Below are 23177 nucleotides of genomic sequence, written 5' to 3' on the forward strand. Positions count from 1 at the left end.
TAACACAAGACAGAGGAAAGACAGGGGCTTTGAGATCAGTCTGCGATTCCCTAGTGGTGAGGAGCAAATGCAGAAAGACAAATTCCCAGTGAAGGCTGTTTGATGACTTGGATCAGCGCCAAATACTGTCGCAGGGCACCTGCGAGATGCGCAGACTCTGGCACTCGACAGGATGCTCGCAGCGGGACACTCGTGCACTTCAGGGGTCTCACTGACACTGTATATCAGCGATCAGACGAACTACTACACTGAAGGCTAATTCTAAACAGAAAAATCAAAGGAGACAATTGGTTGCAAAACAGAGGTTAGTTTCTCAATCGACGGGAGTGGGCGCTAACAGAAGTAGCGAACACTAACAGCATGTTAAGTATAAACTTGAGAGCAGCACTAAAAATGAGAAAAACAGATATGTCGGAGCATACTGTGGCTGGCCACCAGCGACATGGAGCCGGCGCCTCAGTAATCTGAGAACTCCTCTGAATACAAAAACTTGGGTTTTTAAAGAATCGTGGCGGCGCACTATTTATCCCTTCCTACAGTTGTCCAGCCAGTTCACCAGCACTTAACAAGCTTCAGCCAATCTGACGAGTCGCAGCGCACATCCAGGGCGCCTCTGGCTAACCACGTTTAGATTTCCCCCATTCTGCTACTCGGTAGGTAGGGATGCCTGTAGACTTTACATTAACGAACTTCAAGCTTGGTAGCAACAACGTTCAGCTGAAAGCTACACGCTACTGCCACTCCTATTACGGCCAGCAACAACAGCGTTCTACGTCACTTGGCCCTATCCCGTATCCTCTTGCGAGTGGAGACAGCTATTGTAGCACTCTAACATCTCTAACCCACTGACGTTGCAGCTCTGAGGAGCAAGTATCACGCTTTCTGCCTCTGTTAAGACGTCCGTTTTTGTTGCCATCTTCTGCTGTGACGCCTTACAACGGCTAGATCGTGGGTGGAGTTACCAGTTAATTCTCTGAAGTGAAACTTGTCCCCTGGGACAGCTGCCCAGAGCGTCTGCTATTTTCAGGACTCTAGTTTTACTATTTAACTCCGGTAACCTAAACGGTACTACTTTTGTCCTCTCTCTGCTCTGTGGCTCTGATTTCCTATCTTGGAGTGCCCTCGATGGCTCCCAAGAGTAACAATGTACAAGTCATTTCATCTTCAATATATGAAAATTCTATAGCCCCCTCCTTCCGAATAAGTTTATATTTGTGCCAGCGCTGTAACGCATGTTTATTACGAGATTTTGGAAACAAGCAAATGTGATTATATTGGAAAGGGGCTCTAATGTTCTAGAGACCAATTTTCCTTGAGAAGCTGCTATGCGCTAGACTACAGGAGGAAAGATTTCTTCATGGAGTGATCTCCCAACAACATGGTTTCAGTAGTGGAAAGTCATCAGAAGACGGTGTAAATGAGGCGTTAAAGGTAGCAAAAAAGGCTCCGCATAGATATATTTTCGCCAGGACATTCGGTCACTTATAACGGCTAGCACTTTTTCTTCGCCCGAGAGACTGGGACTGCCCATGAGAATAACACTACTGTATTAACAGGTACTGCCAAAACAGATAAGCATCTTTGTCGTGCCCAGGATGGATCCTTACGAAAAATATTTCAAGATGCTGCCCGAAGGAATCTGTAAGTGGCCCTGTGTGTTGGGATATGGTACATGACCCGGTATTAGGAAGGCTGAATCACAACGGAACGGTCGTAGAAGTACAGGGAAATACCGACGACGTGATGACCCTTGTGAATGGAAGCTTCAGAAGTAACTTGAAAGAAGGATGTAATACATTCCTTCAAGAATTACATCACTGGTGCCAAGGAATTAACTTGTTTGTTACGCCTGAAAAGACCACGTACACTTTATTCAACGGAATTCTGTTTGCAGATCCGGTCATAAAATTAAGCTACAGATCCATAGAGCGAAAGATATGTTGGCGTCTTTTTCGGCGAGCGACAAAATTATAGTGCACATATTGAAGAAATTATCAATAGAGGCAAGAACATGATTAACAAAATCATTAGCCTAGCCAGTCATGATTATAAAATAACAATTCAAACAAAAAGCACGTATCTTAACAGCAATACAAATAGTTAACTTCTTCACTTGACGGAGCTTTCGGTACAATTCCAGTTACGTCGTTGCGGATAGCACTTGCAATGTGTCCACTCCATCTCCAGATACGGGAAAAGGAGGGCGATGAAAGAAGGACATGAAGTGCAAAATTTTATAGAAATATGGGCTACAAACAAGTAGAAAATACACAGTTAGGTCCTCCTCCGGCGGCAGAAAGAATGGGGTGATGCCCAAACAGGGGAGACGAAATTATGGTATTATCCCAGAGGTAAATTAGAGACTGGGAATGAAGCAGCCCAGTCCTTCAAGAGACGAGACACACTTCTTGACAGGTCATGGGCTTTACGCGACGTACTGACATCGAACTGGGCGAAGACAAATCTCCGAATGTGCCTGTTGTGAAGAAGACACGCCAGAACATTCAGTCTAACGATGTCCGTTGAATGCCGATGTTGCTGATATCGATCAGCAGTAACTAAATCAGCACAGAAGACTCGATGTCATGAAGATACAGAGTTGCGAGACAGAATGTCAGATCCCGTACAGTATCGCCGTTTAAAGAAAGGCTTGAGTAGTGCGTAAACTTATCAGTCTACTCCTGTTCATTGCACTACAGGAGCTTGTGACAAAAGATCGAGCAGCAACACAGCGGAGAGAGCTGAGGTCAACATTTGCGGCAGACGAACAGCCAGCAGCGCATGCACGTCGATCGTAACAATAGCAGAGTGGAATTGCAGCCGCGAACCCGAGGAAATAGAACCGGAGTGACATGTACCGGCATGTGATTACGCTCCTCACAGGCAACAACGGTGCTCCCTGATTACGGGATAATTTTTTTCCACTTGTTTTTTCATTATTAAACAATCATATAACCACATAAGCACAAAAACAAAATAATGAAGTACTGGAACTGTTTCAAAACGAATTGTTTCCTACAGTAGTCTGAAGAACACATTTCAATATACTTAGTGCCATTTTTAAGCTTACAAAACATAACAAAAATTTTAAACTGACAATAGCATTTTCAGTACAGACAGACATAGAACCAAAACGCAAACATATTAAAGAGAATTACAAAATATATATAATTGACTGTCTTAACTAGAAATGCAGTTCAATCGATTCACAACTTTCCAAACTCTTCACAGAAAGTCATTTGGAGCATACAAACGAATAACAAAGTCATGCACAGGCAACATAAATGAAAGAAAACGGCAAATGAAGTTAATAACGCCGTTGAGAAGTCGGGAGCAGTCCTGGGAACAGGTGTAACCCCTTATTCGTTGTGTATTTTGTCCGCTACATCGTCGTGCATGTGATTTGTGTCCTTAACGGCGTCGAGAATTACCCTACGCCTTGTTTTTCAAAAATTATGTCTAACATGTTAGCAAATATATTCCTGAAATTTGGGTAACGTTTCATCTTCCAGCGTGCCGTTCTCATGTAAGCCTCGAAACTAATGAGATTATCTTCACTATTGTGGATGATGACATATGTCACGAACTGTGCTAACAGCCACATCACGGTGTTGTTCTTGGCAGCGGGAAAATGTTTCGCGTCCGGCCAGAGCAGGATGTCGGTGCAGTGGCTGGCTGGGCTGCTGCGGGTAATCAGGCCCAGCCTCTGCTGCACCCATTTCCAGTTAATGAGATGACCGCCACAAGTGAAGCGATGGCGTAAGGTGTCGACCAGACCACAGCGGACGCATTTATCACTGTCACATAAGCCGATTTTATGGAACCTTTCATTAGTGTGTATAACATCGTTTACCACTTTATACCATGTGGACGCCACTTCAGCAGTGTGGACAGTTAAACTTATGTTGTCCCAAACTGCCTTCCAATGAACACTCGGGTATTTAAGTTCAATGGGATTCCGGACTATTGGAGATGTCCATCTTTTTAACAACAGGTGTGTCGTCGGTAAATCCTGCGTGAGATAGTTTCCATCTATATAGCTTACTTCAAGAAAAAACTGCATGACATGGCGTAGTTTGTATTGCATTTCACCTACATCAACGGGTGGGTGCATATCGGTGGATTGTAAGATTCGGAAGAGCCAACTGATTATGCTGAGAGGTTCCTTTGTCCAACAAGTGGGTGATTCGTTTAATATATAACGCAGTACACTTTCGGTTAATGTTAGGCATGTTGAGTCCGCCGGCCTGTCTGGAAGACGTCAGCGTGGTGTATTTCACTTTGAACAGATGTCCTTGCCAGATAAATCTATTAGAGGGTTTCATCACGTGTTTGGCCTGCATCTTGGGGACTGGAAATATTTGGGCCATATAGTACGCTTTACTGAATATATAACTGTAGAGGAGTCGTATGCGTTGGAGAATGTCAACGGACGGCCAATTGTTTTCATAGATGGCACCTTGCATGTTTCCAATGTTTTTCATTCATTTTTAGTGGGCATTTGTCGATAATCATTCCCAGAGTGGTGTGGGCTTCGACACGCTTTTCCCAAGGTACAATATCGGCGTCGAGTCCTCGAATGTTGACAAAGGCGCATTTATCGGTGTTGATAGCACCGGAAGCACGACAGTACTCGTCTATCACGGTCTCGAGGGTTGATACGTCTCCGTTGTTGCGCAGTAACACTCCGACGTCGTCGGCGTAAGCACGAACCACGAAGGACGTCCCGGCGATCGACAGGCCTGCAAGTTTGTCATTAATGGAGCATTAGAGTGGCTCGAGCGATAAAACAAATAACATCATGGAGAGAGGACTCCCCTGCGGCTCTTTGGACCTCGATGGGCTGAGTAAGCTGTCCATTTACGCTGACTTTGGTTTTAATGCCCGTGACGAAATGTTGCACGACGTTAATAACCCGTTGATCAAAACCACACCGCTGCAGTAGCTGTAGGAGGCACTCGTGGCGGACGCGATCAAATGCCTTGCAAAAGTCGATAAGCAGCAATGCGAGATTCACGTTAGTGACTGACGCTATGGCTATTACATCTCTATATTCCGAAAGGGGCGTCATAATAGTGCGACCAGGAAAGCATGATTGATGGTTGTGAATCACTTGTTTCATTAATGGAGACAACCTGCTGTTGTGTGCTCTGGCAAAGGTTTTGTAATCAGAATTGAGTAAAGTAATCGGTCGGAAGTTATCTAAGGTTTTTCGGTTTTTCCTTTAGGTATCAATACAATTCGACCTTCCTTCATTTCGGCCGGCACGTCACTCCCTCGCATCACTTCATTGAGGACATCTGTAAAAGCGTGTCCGATAATGGGCCATAAACGCACATAAAATTCCCGTGCCAGACCATCAGGGCCAGGGGATTTATTCGATGGAGAGCCAGAAATCAGTTCAAGGACTTCGTCTGGAGCAAAATCGTGTACGACCGCCGAGTTCTCCGCAGGAGTGACTACGGTGGGCAGAGCACGCACAATATCGCCGCCGTCATCACCATATGTATCGCATTGCGAGTACAGATCCGTGAATTGCCGGTAAACTGCAGTAAGAACGGGTCAAACGGAGTCCATCATCTGTGTCCAGCTCCCCGATAAAACCTCGCTTGCGATTGGCACGATGTTTTATGAGGTGATACAGCGATGCAAGTTCGTCCTCTTGAAGCGATTTTGCTTTAGATCTGATTTTCAGGCCTTCAGGCTGCGTTCGCTTTATGCCTATAAGCTTCGCCTTTATTTGTTTGATGGTTGGTGACGTAGTCGCATACAACTCTCGCAGCACTGTGTGGTAAAAATCAATCGTGCGTTCGACACCTTGCGCCCGTTGCCAATTGTAGTTTTTTAAAGGCTAATCGCATTTTCCGTTTGACAGCAACATTCCACCAGGCTATCTTGCTCGGATTTCTGCAGCATTGCCTGAGACAATCCGCCCATGTCGTGGAGATGACATCTTGTAGCGCGGCATCGGCGAGAATAGAAACATTTGGGCTCCACGGAATCCTATGCCATTTAGTATGCTGTTTGGCCAGATTTATCGTGACACAGAGGGCGCAGTGTTCGGAGTAACTATCCGGAATGACATCGGCGTCCAGAACATGTTGGCAAATGTTCTCAGAGATGTGCAAACGGTCTAGACGGCTACATGCGGTGGAGGTCAGGTACGTGTACTTTACCAGGGTAGGAAATTTTCGTTTCCACGCATCCTTCAGCTGCAGGTGACGCACCAGATCATATAGTTCCCTACAGTAATTAAAGTTTGGCGATTGATCCTCCCTGTGGATCACACAGTTAAAATCACCACTAAGTATCAACTGGGTGGGGTAGCGGCGTAACAAGTAGAAGATGTTTTGTTTAAAGAAGTTAGCTCTTTCTGATTTTAGAGTCGTTCCAGATGGAGCATAGATATTGACGAGAGTGACGTCAAAAATTTGGCAAGCTATGCCTCTACCGGAATCGAACATTTCGATATTGCTCACTGGGATTCCGTCTCGTGATAGAATGGCCGTACCTGTACCCCCGACCACCGCGGTGTATACGATTGTTGCAAATCCTGATACATGAAAACTTAAGATAGACACTTCCTGTAACAGAACTATATCAGCTTCGGACTCATAGATAAACTGCCGTAGCATTGCTAATTTTAAATCTGTCCTAACTCTGTTAATGTTCAGGGTCAAAAACTTATAAGCTTGACTCATGATCGTCAGAGACTTGGGGGTGATGGGAAGCGTAGGAAGCCCAGTCCATCTCACCGTCGGACTTCGAACCTACATCCGCAGGTTTCGTAGCAGTTTTTACTCTTTGACTTACTTCCAGCCACGGAGTCATTTGGTTTAACTTTATTTTGCCGTCGCACAGTCGTCCGAAGTGTCATAGAAGACGGCGGAGTCGGCGCGTCATGGCTGTAAGCAGTATGTGAAAGTCCTTGCTTCGGAACGGGTGATGGCAAGTCCGAAGACGCGGCTTCAGTAGGCTCACTGTGTTTGTTTGGAGCCGCACTGGCTGTTTCTATACAGCTTTCCGGTTCCTCGCGTTGTTTGGAAGCAGTTCCGAGGTGGCGGGTGTTTATGTTATGCTCTACACCGCGTGCATCATCCTCTGTGTTTACGGTTTGCAGTTGACTGCCGCCTCTTGTGTGTTGACCACCTGTGGCGAGTCGAGAAGCGCCATCGCCACGGATTGCTGTAAACACTCGACTGCACTCGTATTGACAGTTTCTGCGCCGGGAGTTTCAATGTGAATTTGGCGGGTCGTAACTGAGCCACCCGACATACGCGTGTGCTGTGTGGAGGACCGTGACTGCGCGTCATCGGTTTTATTTTTGTACGAGCTGGTCACCGGAGCCATCCCGTCACTAGTACGGCGTCGTTTGTTGCCGACAGACAATGCAACACCGGCGGCTAAGGGGTGACTGGCCACGAGTTTCTGAGGTAAGGGTGGGAAGGTACCGTTACCGAGATCGTTGTTCTCAGACACAGATGCCCTTGGTTGGGAGTCAATCACAGAAGGCGTCTGAGTTAGGACATCAGCCAATGTTATTCTCTGTCGTCGTTGCAGATTGTTTCGAAGTGCGACAACGCGCCGTGGGCAATCATCTCGTAAATGTCCACTCGTGTTACAGATAAAACAAGTGCCTACTTGTCCATCGTAAATGACATGAGCCTTATAACTTCAAACCATTATATAGGATGGGATATTGACTTTAACGGCCATGTCAACTGAGCGAACCCCACTATAACATTGGTGTTTGTGACGGCTCGACCATGTTGCGTTTCTAATCTGTCGGATGTCACCGTATGTGGCGAGGAAATCTCTAAGTAAACAATTCTCAACCTCAGGTGGCAAATGTAACACTCGCACTTGTTTATGTTCGATGTCAGCGTTAGTAATTGAAACTGTACTCACCGACTGATCACGATGTCGGAACTCTTCTTTCCCACCAGTATTCACCAAAATTTTCTTCAGTTGTATCTGATCTAATAACTTCACAAAGAAACAGTATTCCGCCATGTCATAATATGCTGTGTGGACCTGGTCGGACGTAATGCCAATAATATCTACTATCCAGTGATGGATTTCTAGAGAACTTGGTTGCACATTCCTGGAAGATTTCCCAAATGCAAAACACAGGGTATTCTTACGGGGTACACTGGGACCCATAACTGCACTATATGTCGTGGTCGTGCGGTAGCGTTATCCCTTCCCACGCCCGGGTTCCCGGGTTCGATTCCCGGCGGGGTCAGGGATTTTCTCTGCCTCGTGATGGCTGGGTGTTGTGTGTTGTCCTTAGGTTAGTTAGGTTTAAGTAGTTCTAAGTTCTAGGGGACTTATGACCACAGAAGTTGAGTCCCATAGTGCTCAGAGCCATTTGAACCATTTTGCACTATATGAGCGGCCGAGACCGCTGTGATTTAATTAAGAAGCGTGTGTACGACGGTAGTGAAGAAGCACTGATAATATCACAGGTCACAATCCAATAGCCGGCCGCGGTGGCCGAGTGGTTCTAGGCGCTTCAGTCCGGAACCGCGCGACTGCTACGATCGCAGGTTCGAATCCTGCCTCGGGCATGGATGTTTGTTATGTCCTTAGGTTAGTTAGGTTTAAGTAGTTCTAAGTTCTAGGGGGCTGATGAGCTCAGCAGTTAAGTCCCATAGCGCTCAGAGCCATTTGAACCATGTACGTAAAATTCGGGAGCTGGCTCTTTCCAACAGTACGTTATTCACGCATAAATCTGAAATAACATAACAGTTATGTTTTTAAAAAAAAAATCAGATGATTCTTTGTGATACACCTTATATGTTGCGGGCCGCCGATTTGACACTCATGAGAGCTTATCCACGATCTGAGCTGTAGGAGGAGGGGAGCAAGTCTTATTAGTTCGAGGTGAATGAAATAGGTTTAGAATTTCAGAACAAATAGCTCTGGGTACTCTTGCTGCTGGTCAGAATCCATCACATGTTCTGCCTTTATTTAAAGTGGCACTGAACTGACATTGTCGATCAGTGCGGCAGTGCTGTTACGATAAGCAACTCAGGTGGTGTGGCGTTGCCGGCAGGGCTCTGTACTACGAGCAGGCGGGCGGCGCGCGCAGCCAGCGCGCGGTGGACGCGGCGGCGATGGACGTGGGCCGGCTGCTTGGGGTGCCCGCCTGGCGCCTGGGGCTGCTGGCGTCGGGCAAGGCCCTGGTCGCGGGCCCGCTGCGCATCACCACGGCGGAGGGCGACCACATCGACTGCGCGCGCGCCGCCGCAGGTAGGGTCCGGCAGTCGCGGCTCCGGCGCTGTGATTGTCTTCAGCTCCTGCTGCAGTCGGCAACAGGGGTAAACAAACGAGTACTTCGGCGGCCGCGGAGAGAGAAGAGAGTAGGTAAATTGAAGGAGGAGGAAGGAAAGGAAAGGGATTATTGAAATCAGCTGCATCAGGCCGTCGTGCGACGTCAGCGGCGACGAGTGAAAATGTTTACCGGACCAGGACTGGAACCTAGGATTTCCTGCTTAGTAGGCAGTCGCGTTAACCACTGCACTATCCGGACACAGTGTTTACCGCAAATGCGCGGCCTATCTCTGCAAGCCTCTCGGCCGACCCACACTCCCACCCAGCGCCACCTGTCCGCAGCCGCTGCCCACGCCCTTCATACTCGCTACGTAGAGAATCGCGCAGGAGCCCGGACGCAATTATGCATCCGCAGTGGTGAATTCATTGTCCTTCAAGGTGAATCAATTATATGTATGCGTGGTGTCTCTTCATTCAGTCAGAACCAAAAGAACAGACTACGCATTCATATGAGAGAAGAGGTGCTGGAGGAAAAGCTGCGCCTCCTCGCGGGTCTAATGGTGTGTTTTTTGCTTCTTCGAAAACATAACTGACGTATGGTCATAGGGATCACCAATCTGTTCTGGTATCGTGTCATTCTTTTCACGCGTTTCATCTACTACATCTGAAACACGTATGTAACATAGCAGCGATGGCGAGGCATTGTAGCATCTGTGACCAGAGAGTATGCGCTTGACCGCGCGAGTGTTGCGAGCGGTGCTGAGTCCGTCAGTCTGTCGTTGCGAGTCTGTTAGTTAGTCGTTGCGAGTCTGTAGCTCTGTCTAGTTGAGAGCAGTACTCTGTCAGTAGTCGTCGCGTGCTGTACGCTAATAGTCGTCATGCAGAGCGGTCGGTCAGTAGTAGCAGCCCAGTGCGGTTGTGTGATGTAGGCGGTCGGCAACACTGGTCAAGATGGTGAATAAGGTATACTATTAATTAATATAATCATTAGATAACGTAAAAATTTATTTATTGTAATTATTCTCCAACAAGTCCCCCAATAATAATTTTATTTCAAAAGCATTTTTTCAAAAAATTTAATTTTTATTGAACTAAAGATTTCGTTGCACTTCCCATTTCACTCCATTTTTTTTAAAGAAAATTTTCAGTAAAATCACAAAAAAAAAAAAAAAAAAAAAGGAATATTATCATTTGCAATGCAGTTCCTCCAAGCGGTGCGCAACAAAAAGAGCAGAAATGTGACATCCATTTATTCTGAGGTAAGACTTTAACTCTGATTGTTTTGCACAGGGCAAAAGACCGATATTTCGGTTTAATTGAATTTTCTTATCACTGAATAGACTTTAATTTTTTGTGAGGAATCTATATTTGAGTCAGATTGCGTATTTCACGTTTTGTTGCCATTGTCAGTACATTTCATTGTGGGCAGGTTACGCTTAGAGCAATGTCCATTAGCATTCTTAAATAATATTGTCATTCATGTAAATTTTTGTGGGGAGGTTACACTTGGCGACACCCAGTCCAGGATCGTATTTCATTGAGAGTCTTTTGAGCAACAGTCAGATATCTGCTCTTATTTGCTTAGATATAATTAGGATTTGGCGCAACGCTTTTATTAACTTGTGACTTTCTTTCTACAGGTCAACGGTAATTCTTTGCTCTGTTGTATTTGTGTGTTACTTTTGCATTGTGCTTATTTGTTTTGGTGAATAATTTTGACTATTGTTAAAATGCCGCGAAAGACTGTGAATAGAGTATCGCGAGGTATTTTGAATGAAATTACCGACTCAAACAACTTTACCGATAGGACACGTGACACGCAGTGTAATGATGACAATCCTGCGTTCACTAACAATCAGTGCATTCCAACCACTAGTGATGACTTTTACCCTGATAATGAACAAACGAACTCAATTGTCTCGTCTGTTAATTGGACGACAATTGATGACGCAGAACGCTCTATTGTAATGAGCGCTGCCGAGCTTAACACACCCGATTTGGAAAACTCAAGTAACGAACAGACAAATTTGTCTAATGAAAATGAACAGATCACACAAAGTAGGACGGATTTATTTAATTCCGAAACAATGACTGATAATGTACATTTGACTGGCAAACCTTTTTCTAAAATGCAGAATGACCAAATGGTCGCACAGAACGTGACAATTGCACATATACCACCACACAGTACTGAGAATGCAACAGCTACTTTTGGGTGGGATCAAGTTATGGCATTTTTACGACAAATGGCTGAAAAACAGGATAATGATTCCAAACACTTAAATGAGAAACTTGACAATAATGACGAAAATCTCAAACAACTTAGGGAAGATAACAAACACTTAAATGAAAAACTTGACAATAATGACGAAAATCTCAAACAACTTAATAAAAAATTAGACGACAATTCCAGACAGCTTAGTGAACAAATTAGAGCCGTTGCCGCGCAGTGCCATGACACTAAGGAACAGCTGCGCGTGGAAATTGAAGCTTGTTCAAAAAAAAAATAGCGAAGAAATTAAGTCTGTTGCGCAGGAATTAAGAGAAATGCAAACAGCCGCAACAGACACACTCAGAGACGAAATTAGCGGAGTCGCTAAACAATGCTCTGAAAAAGCTACACAATTACGGGATGAGTTTAAAGCAATGACGGTAGAACTTTCGCGCACAATGGACGCAAAGATAGACGCGAAATTTGAACAACAGAACACTCAGTTGAACGAGCGCTTTAATCAGCACATACAGAACAGTGATACGCGTTTCCGCAGATTTATTCAGGATCAAAACAAAGTAAAACGTCAGGTTATGGAAACAATCACTGCACAAAGACAAGAGGACAAACGTAAAATGTTCGCGAAAGCGAAGACGTATGTAGACAATAATATTACTACAGTGTCCGACAAAATTAATACCATAGAACAGTTGAACGCGGAATTACGGGATGAAATTTCTGATCTTAAATCAAAAACAGATACACACACAGTAAATATTCAAACAGTGACAGACAGATTCGAACAATTAGATCTAACACAGGATTGCGATGTCATCAAAGCTGATGTTAAAAAACTGAGCGAAACTACGCGTAAGTTGCAAAAACAGATTAATGCGTCTGATTCTAAAACCGATGATCAGGTTAAGATACTGACTGAAAAATGTGATGAATTGGCCAGTCGTATTGATGTTATCGAAAATACTAATGACAATAAATCAGACGATACTGCACCGGTTGCATTTATCCAAACACCTGAATTTCAAAATTTACAGCAGACAATTAATGAGATCGATTCATCTAACAACACGTTACGTAGGAAGTTATCAAATTACAACAAGAAGTAACAGAGATGAAAAACATTTCAGTTAATAACATACCACAACAGACGCCACTTTATGAACATGTGTCAGACTCACGCAGCGCGTATAATTTGGGTAATCTGCAGAGAGTACGGGACTTAGATTCCGAACAACCACAGTTCAATAGATACTCTTACGATCCTGAACCTGTTGCATCACACAGAGATGATAATTTCGATTACAAACATTTTCTGTCAGTAAGAAAGTTCAAAATATTTAAAAACGATAGAACGCAGATTCACCCACTGGATTGGATTCAACAGTTTAGTTTTGCTCTTCCACCGACTTGGCCTGTAACACATAAACTTGAATTTATTTGCAGTTTTTTGGAAGGCGAACCGGCAACTCGTATGAGACCGATCGCGAGACAGTGTTACTCGGTAGAGGAATTTCAGAATGCTTTTCTGTCAGCGTACTGGTCGAAGACGACACAGCGCGGAATTAAAGATCAACTAATTAGTTTGCCAAACTATGAAAACTCAAATTTTCCCAGTGTAACGCAATTTTTTGAGCACATGGTACAACAAAACCAGTACCTAAGCGAACCGTACAGTGAATCCGCACTTATACAACTATGCATCTCTAAATTACCACGGTCATTACGAGTGTCACTTCTAACGGGCCAGCAAAAAGAAAACATTTCAGCATTCAGAGATCTTTTACAGCTCTTGGAAGTACAGCAATCTGATTATTCTTTTGTAAACAAAAACTTTTTGAGTAACAACCAAGGTCAACAACAGTACTGCAATTATGATCAGGGACGTAATTCCAATCGGAAAGATAACAGACGTTTTAGGAACGACAACTACCAAAACTTTAATAACAGGCAAAATTCTAATTATCAATACCGTCAAAATTTTCAGCAACAGGAACAACACTTTAGTAACAATAGAGGTGTTTCACAACAACAACATCAAAACCAGCCGGTTAACATACCTAACCAACAATGGAATACACAAGGTCAACCAGGCTCTAATGTTTCGCCGCGTGGACGTATAGCCCCTGGTCCAACAAATAGTAACGTACGTCAGCAAGGAAACAACTACGTACAAAGAAGACAGTATTTCAATTCCTATCGTAATGCACCGTATAGGAATGACTATTACGACAGACGTAAAAATAATGAGGACAATTTTCAGCGAACATCTAACAACAGTCGGTCATACCAACAGCAAAATCATACGCAAGAACATTTTCTCATGAATGAACCCGACAGTAGGTACCATCCAGAGCGTAACACGCCTGGAAGAAGTAATAGGACAGTTCAAATAGTCGAAATGCCACAGAATCCTCCTAATAATAATAACACGTCAGATAGAATCTGACTAAATACTGCACAGGACGCATCTTCTAATAACACAAGCACTACCTTAGACACGCAAAATGTTGTTCACGAAAATGTAATTACCTTTGACGACATCAGAGACACTCTTTTACAGGAAAGACCAGTTATTCAGAAAACCATTTCACATCCTGTTATCGAAATTAAAATTGGTTCATCGAAATTTTCAGCAGTAATCGATTCCGGATCACCTATATCAGTAATTAATGAGGAGACTTTCAACGAGTGCAACAAAGAGAATACTTATCCGACGTTACCTTTAGGCAAAACAAAAGTGAAAGGAGCAGTATCGAGTAAAGGTGTAGACGTTAAATTACAGACGCATTTATCATTTTGTATTGGAGGTCATACTTTTCACTCTAATTTTTGGATTGTGCCTTTATTGACAACAGACGTTATTTTAGGTACGAATTTTCTGGTACAACACGACGCAGTTATTGATTTTCAGAATTCTTATTTAATGTTAAAGGATGAAAATGTACAACTTGCTTTAGAATTTCAGCACTCATTATCTGCGGAAGAACAAACAATCAACCGCACAGAGGTCATTCCCGCAACACGTGACATAGACTGTAATCCCACATTGTTAACGGATACGTACGTACACAACTATAATACTCCAGACGAAATGGACTACGACGTAATACAAATGATTTCCGATAAAGTTAGACAAAGCAGTGCAACTACAGACGACGAACGAACGCAATTACACAAAATTCTTTTACAGCAAGCTCCAGTTTTTGACAACATTCCTGGTACTATGTCCGGCTTTATGTATGAATTTCAAGTCAAACCGCACGACACATTTAAAGCTAAGCATTATCCTATTCCGTATATTCATAGAGAACAAGTTAAAAAAGAATTGCAGGATATGCTTGATCAGGGAATTATTGAACTAGCAGTTAGTCCGTACATAAACCCGCTACATATTGTTAAGAAAAAAGATGGCTCACTTCGCCTTGTACTTGATTCACGTCACATTAATGACATTATTATTAATGAAACAGATCGACCACAGACACTAGAGGAACTTTTACAGAAATTTCACGGTACAGCTATTTATTCTACACTAGATTTGAAATCGGGATTTTGGCAAATTCAACTTCATCCGAACTGCAGAAAATATACAGCTTTTCTCTGTTTCGGCGACTGTTATCAATTTTGCAAATTACCGTTCGGCTTAACTATTTCTTCTGCAGCTTTTATTCGCGGTTTGAACACTATACTTCCGACAGAACTTAAAGACAGAATTACGACGTATGTAGACGACATTCTTATCGCAGAAGCTAACTGGTCCGAACACAATCTGGTTCTTGAACAACTGTTACAAACTTTTCATGCACAAGGACTCACAGTTAATCTTAGTAAATCGCACTTTGGCAAAACTTCCATAAAATTTCTTGGACACGTAATTTCAGCAGAAGGCATTGCACCTGATCCGGAAAAACTTCAAGCTCTACGTGACATTAGTGTTCCTACGACGAAGAAACAATTACGCAGTTTTTTGGGCTTAATTAACTTTTTTCGTAAATTTATTCACCATTCTGCTTTAGACACGCCTAGACTATGCCAATTAACAGGTAAAAACACTATTTGGTCTTGGGATAAGCAAGCACATTCTGAATTCATGAACCTGAAACATGCTCTGTTGAATGCTCCACTTTTATCGCACCCAGATCTTACTAGAAATTTTTCCATTGCCACCGACAGTTCCAACACCGCTTTAGGTGTACATATTTTCCAGGAAATAGAAGAAGATGGCTCAACAGTAATTAAAAACATCGCATTTGCAAGTCGCATTTTGTCACCCGCTGAACGAAATTATTCCGTTACAGAATTAGAAACATTATGTGTTGTATGGGCTTTTACGAGATTTAGGCACTTTCTTTATGGCAGACATACCACCGTTTACACGGATCACAGAGCGATACAATTTTTACTTTCAGCTAAATTCACTCACGACAGGTTAAGCAGATGGAAACTATATTTACAGGAATTTAATTTTACAATAGTTCACATTCCCGGCACGCAAAATGTTATAGCAGACGCACTATCGCGTTCTCTCGGCAACAATCAGCAAGACGTAGCAACCAACTTCTGCAAAACAAATTTCAGTGTCATGTACATTCAGCAAGTTGCATTTGAAAACTTTATTTCATCGTCATTACAGGACATAGCAAAGGAGCAAAATAAAGACAATGTGTGGAAAGAAATTAAACAGCTTTGGCAAGATAAGAATAATGTTACGATTAGGAACCACTACACAGTGCGCAATGACATTCTGTTTCGCCGCTCTCATCCTGACAGCAACAATTGGTTATTATGCATTCCTGACGAACTGATCAACAAATTAATCTGGTACACTCATTTAAGCTACGCACATTACGGAGCACGAAAATGTTTTCTTATACTGAGACAGAACTGTTATTTTACCAACATGGAGAAACGTATACGACGAGTTTTAGCGTCTTGTAAAATTTGCCAGAAAGCTAAATCAGACACCACTTCACATATTCCTCCGTTATATCCCATTATACCTGTTAAATTAAGACACATGGCCGCAGTAGATATTTTTGGTCCGATTCCCAGAACTAACAGAGGTTTTTGCTACATATTTGTCGCTGTTGAGCTTACTTCAAAATTTGTTACTTTCACTCCGTTACGCAAAGCTACTGCTAAAACTGTTTCGAAAGCATTTGTAAAACATTTTCTATCTCATGTAGGGCATGTAATGAAAGTAATTTCTGACAATGGATCTCAATTTCGTAGTAGCGTATGGACACGCATGTTACGAGCCAGAAACATTTCTCCGATCTATATATCCAAGTACCACGCTTCTTCGAACCCCTGTGAAAGATTAATGAAAGAAATTGGTAAGCTGTGCCGAATATACTGCCACAAAAGACATATTGATTGGGATACACACATACTCTCATTCCAAGATGTAATTAATTCCATACCAAATGAATCCACTATGCTATCTCCGTCTGTTATACTGAAAAATGCTGAACCACCTAACAAAATTAAAGAGTTAATAACATTTCCTACATCTCGTCGATTACGACACCACGAAATAATTGACATTGCGCTGAACAACATCAAACGTGCCGCAGAGCGCCGGAGAAGACAGCAAAAACAGGTTTGTACACGCCGCGACTTTCACGTTGGACAGAAGATATTAGTACGTACACACTATTTATCCAGTAAATTAAAAGGTAAGTGCAGTAAATTTGAACTTCTATACGCAGGTCCATATCGGATTCGCAGCATCCCTCACCCCAATGTTGTACACGTCGAAACTTTGAGAACCAGAAAATCGAAAGGCAATCACCATATCTCAAACATTAAACCGTTTATTGAGTGAAACCACTGTATGATTCAACACACTATGATGCCATTTACTAATGCAATTATTTCACGTGACTAATTACTGATGATTATCGTATTTTTTCTTGGCAAGTGCCCGGCAAGGTAAGGTTAGCAGGTCGCTTTTCTTGTCGTTACACATCAGACCGTGCATTTTTTTCTAAATGAACTTAAGTATTTTATGAATAATTATGCAATTCTATGTAATGACGTATTAATTTTATCAAATTCTCTCTCCATTAAAGTCTTTAATTCTCGCCTCGATTAACTACACTACATACAAGCTGAACACAACGAACGTCACATTTTGTCTTTTTATGTATGATTGTATTCCAGTTTTGTTTATATGCACTGTGAAATAGTTAAGATATAACACACACCAGTCGACTTTGACATTTTTTTTGCCTTATGACATCTCAACATCGTGACTGTTTTACATTTTTTTTTTGCTGCTGGATTGTAATATTATCTGTACATTTTGCCTCTGAACACTGTCAATGCCTTTGACATATTACGTTTTCTGTCATGTTATGCTGTATGGTTAATTGTGTCACCATAAACCAGTCATTATTTAGTGGGTATATGATTTAAATGCAAGACATTAATCTCTGTTCATCAATTTCAGAAAGAAATGATGTATGTAAGAAATAAATTCAACAGAAATGGGAATTTCACCTACGGAATAAACGAAAGAAGATGCAATAACTTTATGAGGAAGAGTAAATGGATCAGGATTAACAAACATTAACAAGACTATACTATACTCATCACAGAATAGCAGTCTTAACTAATTTTTTCTTTCAGAATACAAGGTGATTGATGCAGGCTGTCAGAGAGAACTACACATCTTAGTTTTAGTGATGAAATATGCTAGAGATAAGGAATAGTTGTATAATGAGTAATGAAGTGATTTTTTTGCAGATGATAATGAATACTGATGAATAATGATGAAGGATATGATGTTATGAATAATGAAGTTTTTCTTTACAGGTGATGATAATAATGAAGTTATGATAATGTGGATAATGAAGTGATTGATAATGAAGTTTTTTCTTTACAGATGAGGATAATGTTGAAGTTTTATATTTATGCTATGTAGTTATTTAAGTATTTGTTGCAGTTTGTTTTGACAGCAGGTGTTATATTGCATAGTAGGATGACGGAAAGTTTTGGAAAGGACAGCTATGGAACACATTTTTATACACATTTCACTACCTGTTAATTCGACGTTCACTACTTTTCAGCATAGTATGCGTTTCTTCTTTCAGGTCAATAATCCATTTTGTATTTTTTCCAGGAGAAGCTTTTCATGATACTTACTAAACCTGTTAGTTATTATACCTGTTCTAGTACTTGCATTTTTATTTTTTACCCATTTGTGTTTATCACTTATAAATGTGATCACATATACTGCCTTGTTACATAATCTTGCTACAGCTGACTCATGACGAATGACGTTACCTATCCTCATTTGCAGCAATAGGTCAAAAGCAAATAGTGTTATGCCTCACCAATTAATTATCGATCCCAACGCAATGCATTGCTACCAAAAAAATGTATTACCAGTCCCACATAATGTCACTAGTTTATGATAATTCTGAATAATACTGATCAACTCTGAATAGCATGTCACTTGAGTAATGACCTCTTAATGAGACTATATTGACTGTAATTAACTGATTTTAATAATGACTTTGTAATGGTCTGAATACTACTGAAGGAGGAACACTGTTTATTGTAATGATACTACTTATAATGCCTGTGATTATTAATGATTTGACTGTAATTAACTGATTTTAATAATGACTTCGTAATAATCTGAATAATACTGAATGATGATTCTATTCAATACTTGCTGGCCACTGAGTGCCAATAATTAATGTCACTTGAAGAATTGTTATTAATTATGCCATTAATTAGCCCTTTTTTCCCATGTTGAGTTTTCATGTTTTGGTTAATGGCCAATGAGTGCCAATAATTTGTATCACTCAATGTATTATGTTAATGCTAGGCCAATAATTGACTCTCCTTTTCAATTAAGGCTTCTGATGAACATTATTCTGTCTTACTAAATATACTTTGTAACTGGCCAAGGACCGCCACTGTTTATTGTAATACGATTACCCATGATGCCAGCTAGTGATTCTTAATAGATTGTAATGACACATAATTAATTAACTATGGTACTGTTTAATAATGCTTTGTAATTAACTATGGTACTGTTTAATAATGCTTTGTAATTAATTAAGGCTAATAATTCTTACTATATTGGAATGACAAATGATTAATTAACTGTAATTAGACAAATGATTAGTTAACAACAGATGATTAATCAACTGTAATTAGACAAATGATTAATTAACGACAAATGATTAATTAATGACAAATGATTAATTAACTGTAATTAGGAGAAGGTTAATGATTCTTAATTATACTCTGTGACAAAAAAAGAATGCGATTATTTCATAATGCTTTGTAACCAGGAAAAGAAGGCTACTGATTCTATGTAAAACAATTAATGAACATTTTTCTGTAATACTACATACTTGGTACAGAAATGTTCAATAACTGGGCTATGAATGCCACAAACTGCTAATTAAGTCTGTAACTGTCAGTATTATGTGACTTGATGTCCTTCACCTCATAAGCTGACTACCCTAAATTACTGCAATGTCCATTTGACCTGTTTATCCTAGTGATCATGGAGCACTATATTTGGTTTTTGCACTAATTCTACGTTGGTGTGCCTTGTAAGAGCGTGGTGTTGACAAGACATGCTGTCCACCACCGTGAGCGATGAAGACGTTATTATGGTCGAACTGTTTGGTGTACCTAATGTACTGCCAAAATGAAAACGTGGAACATCACTACGACAGTTCAGTGTCTTGGCTACACTGATAAATTCTGATGGGAAAAGAACTTCAAGTTGTGTCACTTGGTGTTGTACTTCTGTGGAAAGATATGGACTTTCAGAACAGCTGTGTGCAATCTAAAGTGCTACAACCATGATGCAATCCTTCCCTTTCCTAACCTAATTCTTGTCACATAAGGAAAATAATTTTTTTTGGTTAACATCGTTTATGTTCATGGGTTATACATTTTTTTAGATTTGCTGAACTCCCGTGTGAGTACACTTATGTCACTGGTAGAATGATTTTTTACCATTATGTTTATTTATTGCGAAAATGCTAAAGACATTTTTTTTATTTGTTCTGAAGTACAGTATATGTGCACTCTTGTCTTTCATATTGTACATACATTTTTATTTTTATGATATGTTCTGAACTACAGTGCATGTGCACTTCTGTTAGGTGTTAATATGTTTTCTATTGAACTTCAGTGCCTGTGCATTTTTCTCATTTTTCAATATGATTGTACTCATTCTGTATATTCAATACTTCAATGCGTATGCACTTATATCATTTGTTACTCATTGTATATACATTTCATCATTTACTGATATGTTCTCAACTGCAGTGCATGTGCACTCATGTCACTTGTCAACATAATATTTTTTGCCAGTCTGTTTATTTGTTCTGAATATGCTAAAGAATTTTCAGTGCCTGTGCACTTTGTTTTCTGTCAAATAATTTGTATATACATTTTTCTGATTTGCTACTATGTTTTGTACTCACATTTTGTCTTTGTCTGATATATCTTGTACTTAGTGCGTGTGCACAACATTTACTTTATGTACTACATCTAATTATTCTGTAAATTGTAGAAGTTTATTAGTTAATTAAAAATTTTGCCGTGATTGGCAAGTCCAAATGACTCACCATCGCTGCCAAATTTTTGCCCCCCCAGTGGAGGGTTATGAAACACGTATGTAACATAGCAGCGATGGCGAGGCATTGTAGCATCTGTGACCAGAGAGTATGCGCTTGACCGCGCGAGTGTTGCGAGCGGTGCTGAGTCCGTCAGTCTGTCGTTGCGAGTCTGTTAGTTAGTCTTTGCGAGTCTGTAGCTCTGTCTAGTTGAGAGCAGTACTCTGTCAGTAGTCGTCGCGTGCTGTACGCTAATAGTCGTCATGCAGAGCGGTCGGTCAGTAGTAGCAGCCCAGTGCGGTTGTGTGATGTAGGCGGTCGGCAACACTGGTCAAGATGGTGAATAAGGTATACTATTAATTAATATAATCATTAGATAACGTAAAAATTTATTTATTGTAATTATTCTCCAACAAGTCCCCCAATAATAATTTTATTTCAAAAGCATTTTTTCAAAAAATTTAATTTTTATTGAACTAAAGATTTCGTTGCACTTCCCATTTCACTCCATTTTTTTTAAAGAAAATTTTCAGTAAAATCACAAAAAAAAAAAAAAAAAAAAAAAAAGGAATATTATCATTTGCAATGCAGTTCCTCCAAGCGGTGCGCAACAAAAAGAGCAGAAATGTGACATCCATTTATTCTGAGGTAAGACTTTAACTCTGATTGTTTTGCACAGGGCAAAAGACCGATATTTCGGTTTAATTGAATTTTCTTATCACTGAATAGACTTTAATTTTTTGTGAGGAATCTATATTTGAGTCAGATTGCGTATTTCACATTTTGTTGCCATTGTCAGTACATTTCATTGTGGGCAGGTTACGCTTAGAGCAATGTCCATTAGCATTCTTAAATAATATTGTCATTCATGTAAATTTTTGTGGGGAGGTTACACATCTACATCTACATTCATGCTCCGCAAGCCACCTGACGGTGTGTGGCGGAGGGTACTTTGAGTACCTCTATCGGTTCTCCTTTCTATTCCAGTCTCGTATTCTTCGTGGAAAGAAAGATTGTCGGTATGCCTCTGTGTGGGCTCTAATCTCTCTGATTTTATCCTCATGGTCTCTTCGCGAGATATACGTAGGAGGGAGCAATATACTGCCTGACTCCTCGGTGAAGGTATGTTCTCGAAACTTCAACAAAAACCCGTACCGAGCTACTGAGCGTCTCTCCTGCAGAGTCTTCCACTGGAGTTTATCTATCACTTCCGTAACGCTTTCGCGATTACCAAATGATCCTGTAACGAAGCAACACATTTTCAGCGACGATTTTCCGTAAATGTGTGGGCGGGTATGCTCGATAATTACATTATTGGGCCCTATTTTTTACCTGCACGTTTGACGTAACTATTACCGAACGTTTCTAGAGGAAACATTGTTACCAACGTTGTTAGAAGACATTCCATTAGGCATTTTTCGATAGTCGATTTCCAGGACGATGGATCGGGCGTTCGGGTCCACGTCGATGGCCAGCACGCAGCCCTGATTTAAATCCACTGGATTTTTACTTTTGGGGCCATATGAAGGAACTTGTTTATGCTAAGCCACTAAATAATTTGGACGAATTGACGCAGAAGATTTTAGATGCTGCCAATACCATAAAGGCCAATTTGCATGTGTGAACGAGTGCGACGAAACTGGGTTAGCCGTAATGAAGCATGTGTAGAAGCGAATGGTGGTCATTTCGAACATTTATTGTAGTATTGGTGTAAGAGGAAACGAAGTAATGGGTTTTCTTTTCGTTACGATGTTGTTTTATAGAAGGAAAATAATGTGAATTTAGTATTCGTTATGGCATTGCCGTAAAAAGGTGAAACAGTTGATTGTAATTAATGCACAACTATCTACTTGGTGGTTGATTGAATTTGTACTAATGGAAATACATTGTGTTATCGACTTGTTGAGAAACAGACTGGTTGTATTCAATTCACGTAAAGCGAATTACACATTCTTGACAAGCCAAAAACCGTTTACATTCCTTTTTTCGGTACCACCTAATTATCACACCACGTCGTTGTACACGTGTAATGATTTCAATCCTCTGGTCGGCTCGTTGCCTTTCTCTGGCCGCCC

The 23177-nt window shown here is 41.1% G+C and overlaps 1 protein-coding gene across 1 annotated transcript in view; it reads left to right on the forward strand.

Annotated features, from left to right (window-relative positions):
* LOC126484682 (meiotic recombination protein SPO11) overlaps nucleotides 1–23177 on the forward strand; it is a 255803-nt gene that overhangs the window by 138815 nt on the left and 93811 nt on the right. The window contains exon 5 of the mRNA XM_050108276.1: nucleotides 9059–9255. Coding sequence (XP_049964233.1) covers nucleotides 9059–9255 — 197 coding nt within the window. The remainder of the gene's footprint in view (nucleotides 1–9058; nucleotides 9256–23177) is intronic.

The sequence above is a fragment of the Schistocerca serialis genome, chromosome 6, assembly GCF_023864345.2.
Source record: "Schistocerca serialis cubense isolate TAMUIC-IGC-003099 chromosome 6, iqSchSeri2.2, whole genome shotgun sequence".
NCBI lineage: Eukaryota > Metazoa > Arthropoda > Insecta > Orthoptera > Acrididae > Schistocerca > Schistocerca serialis.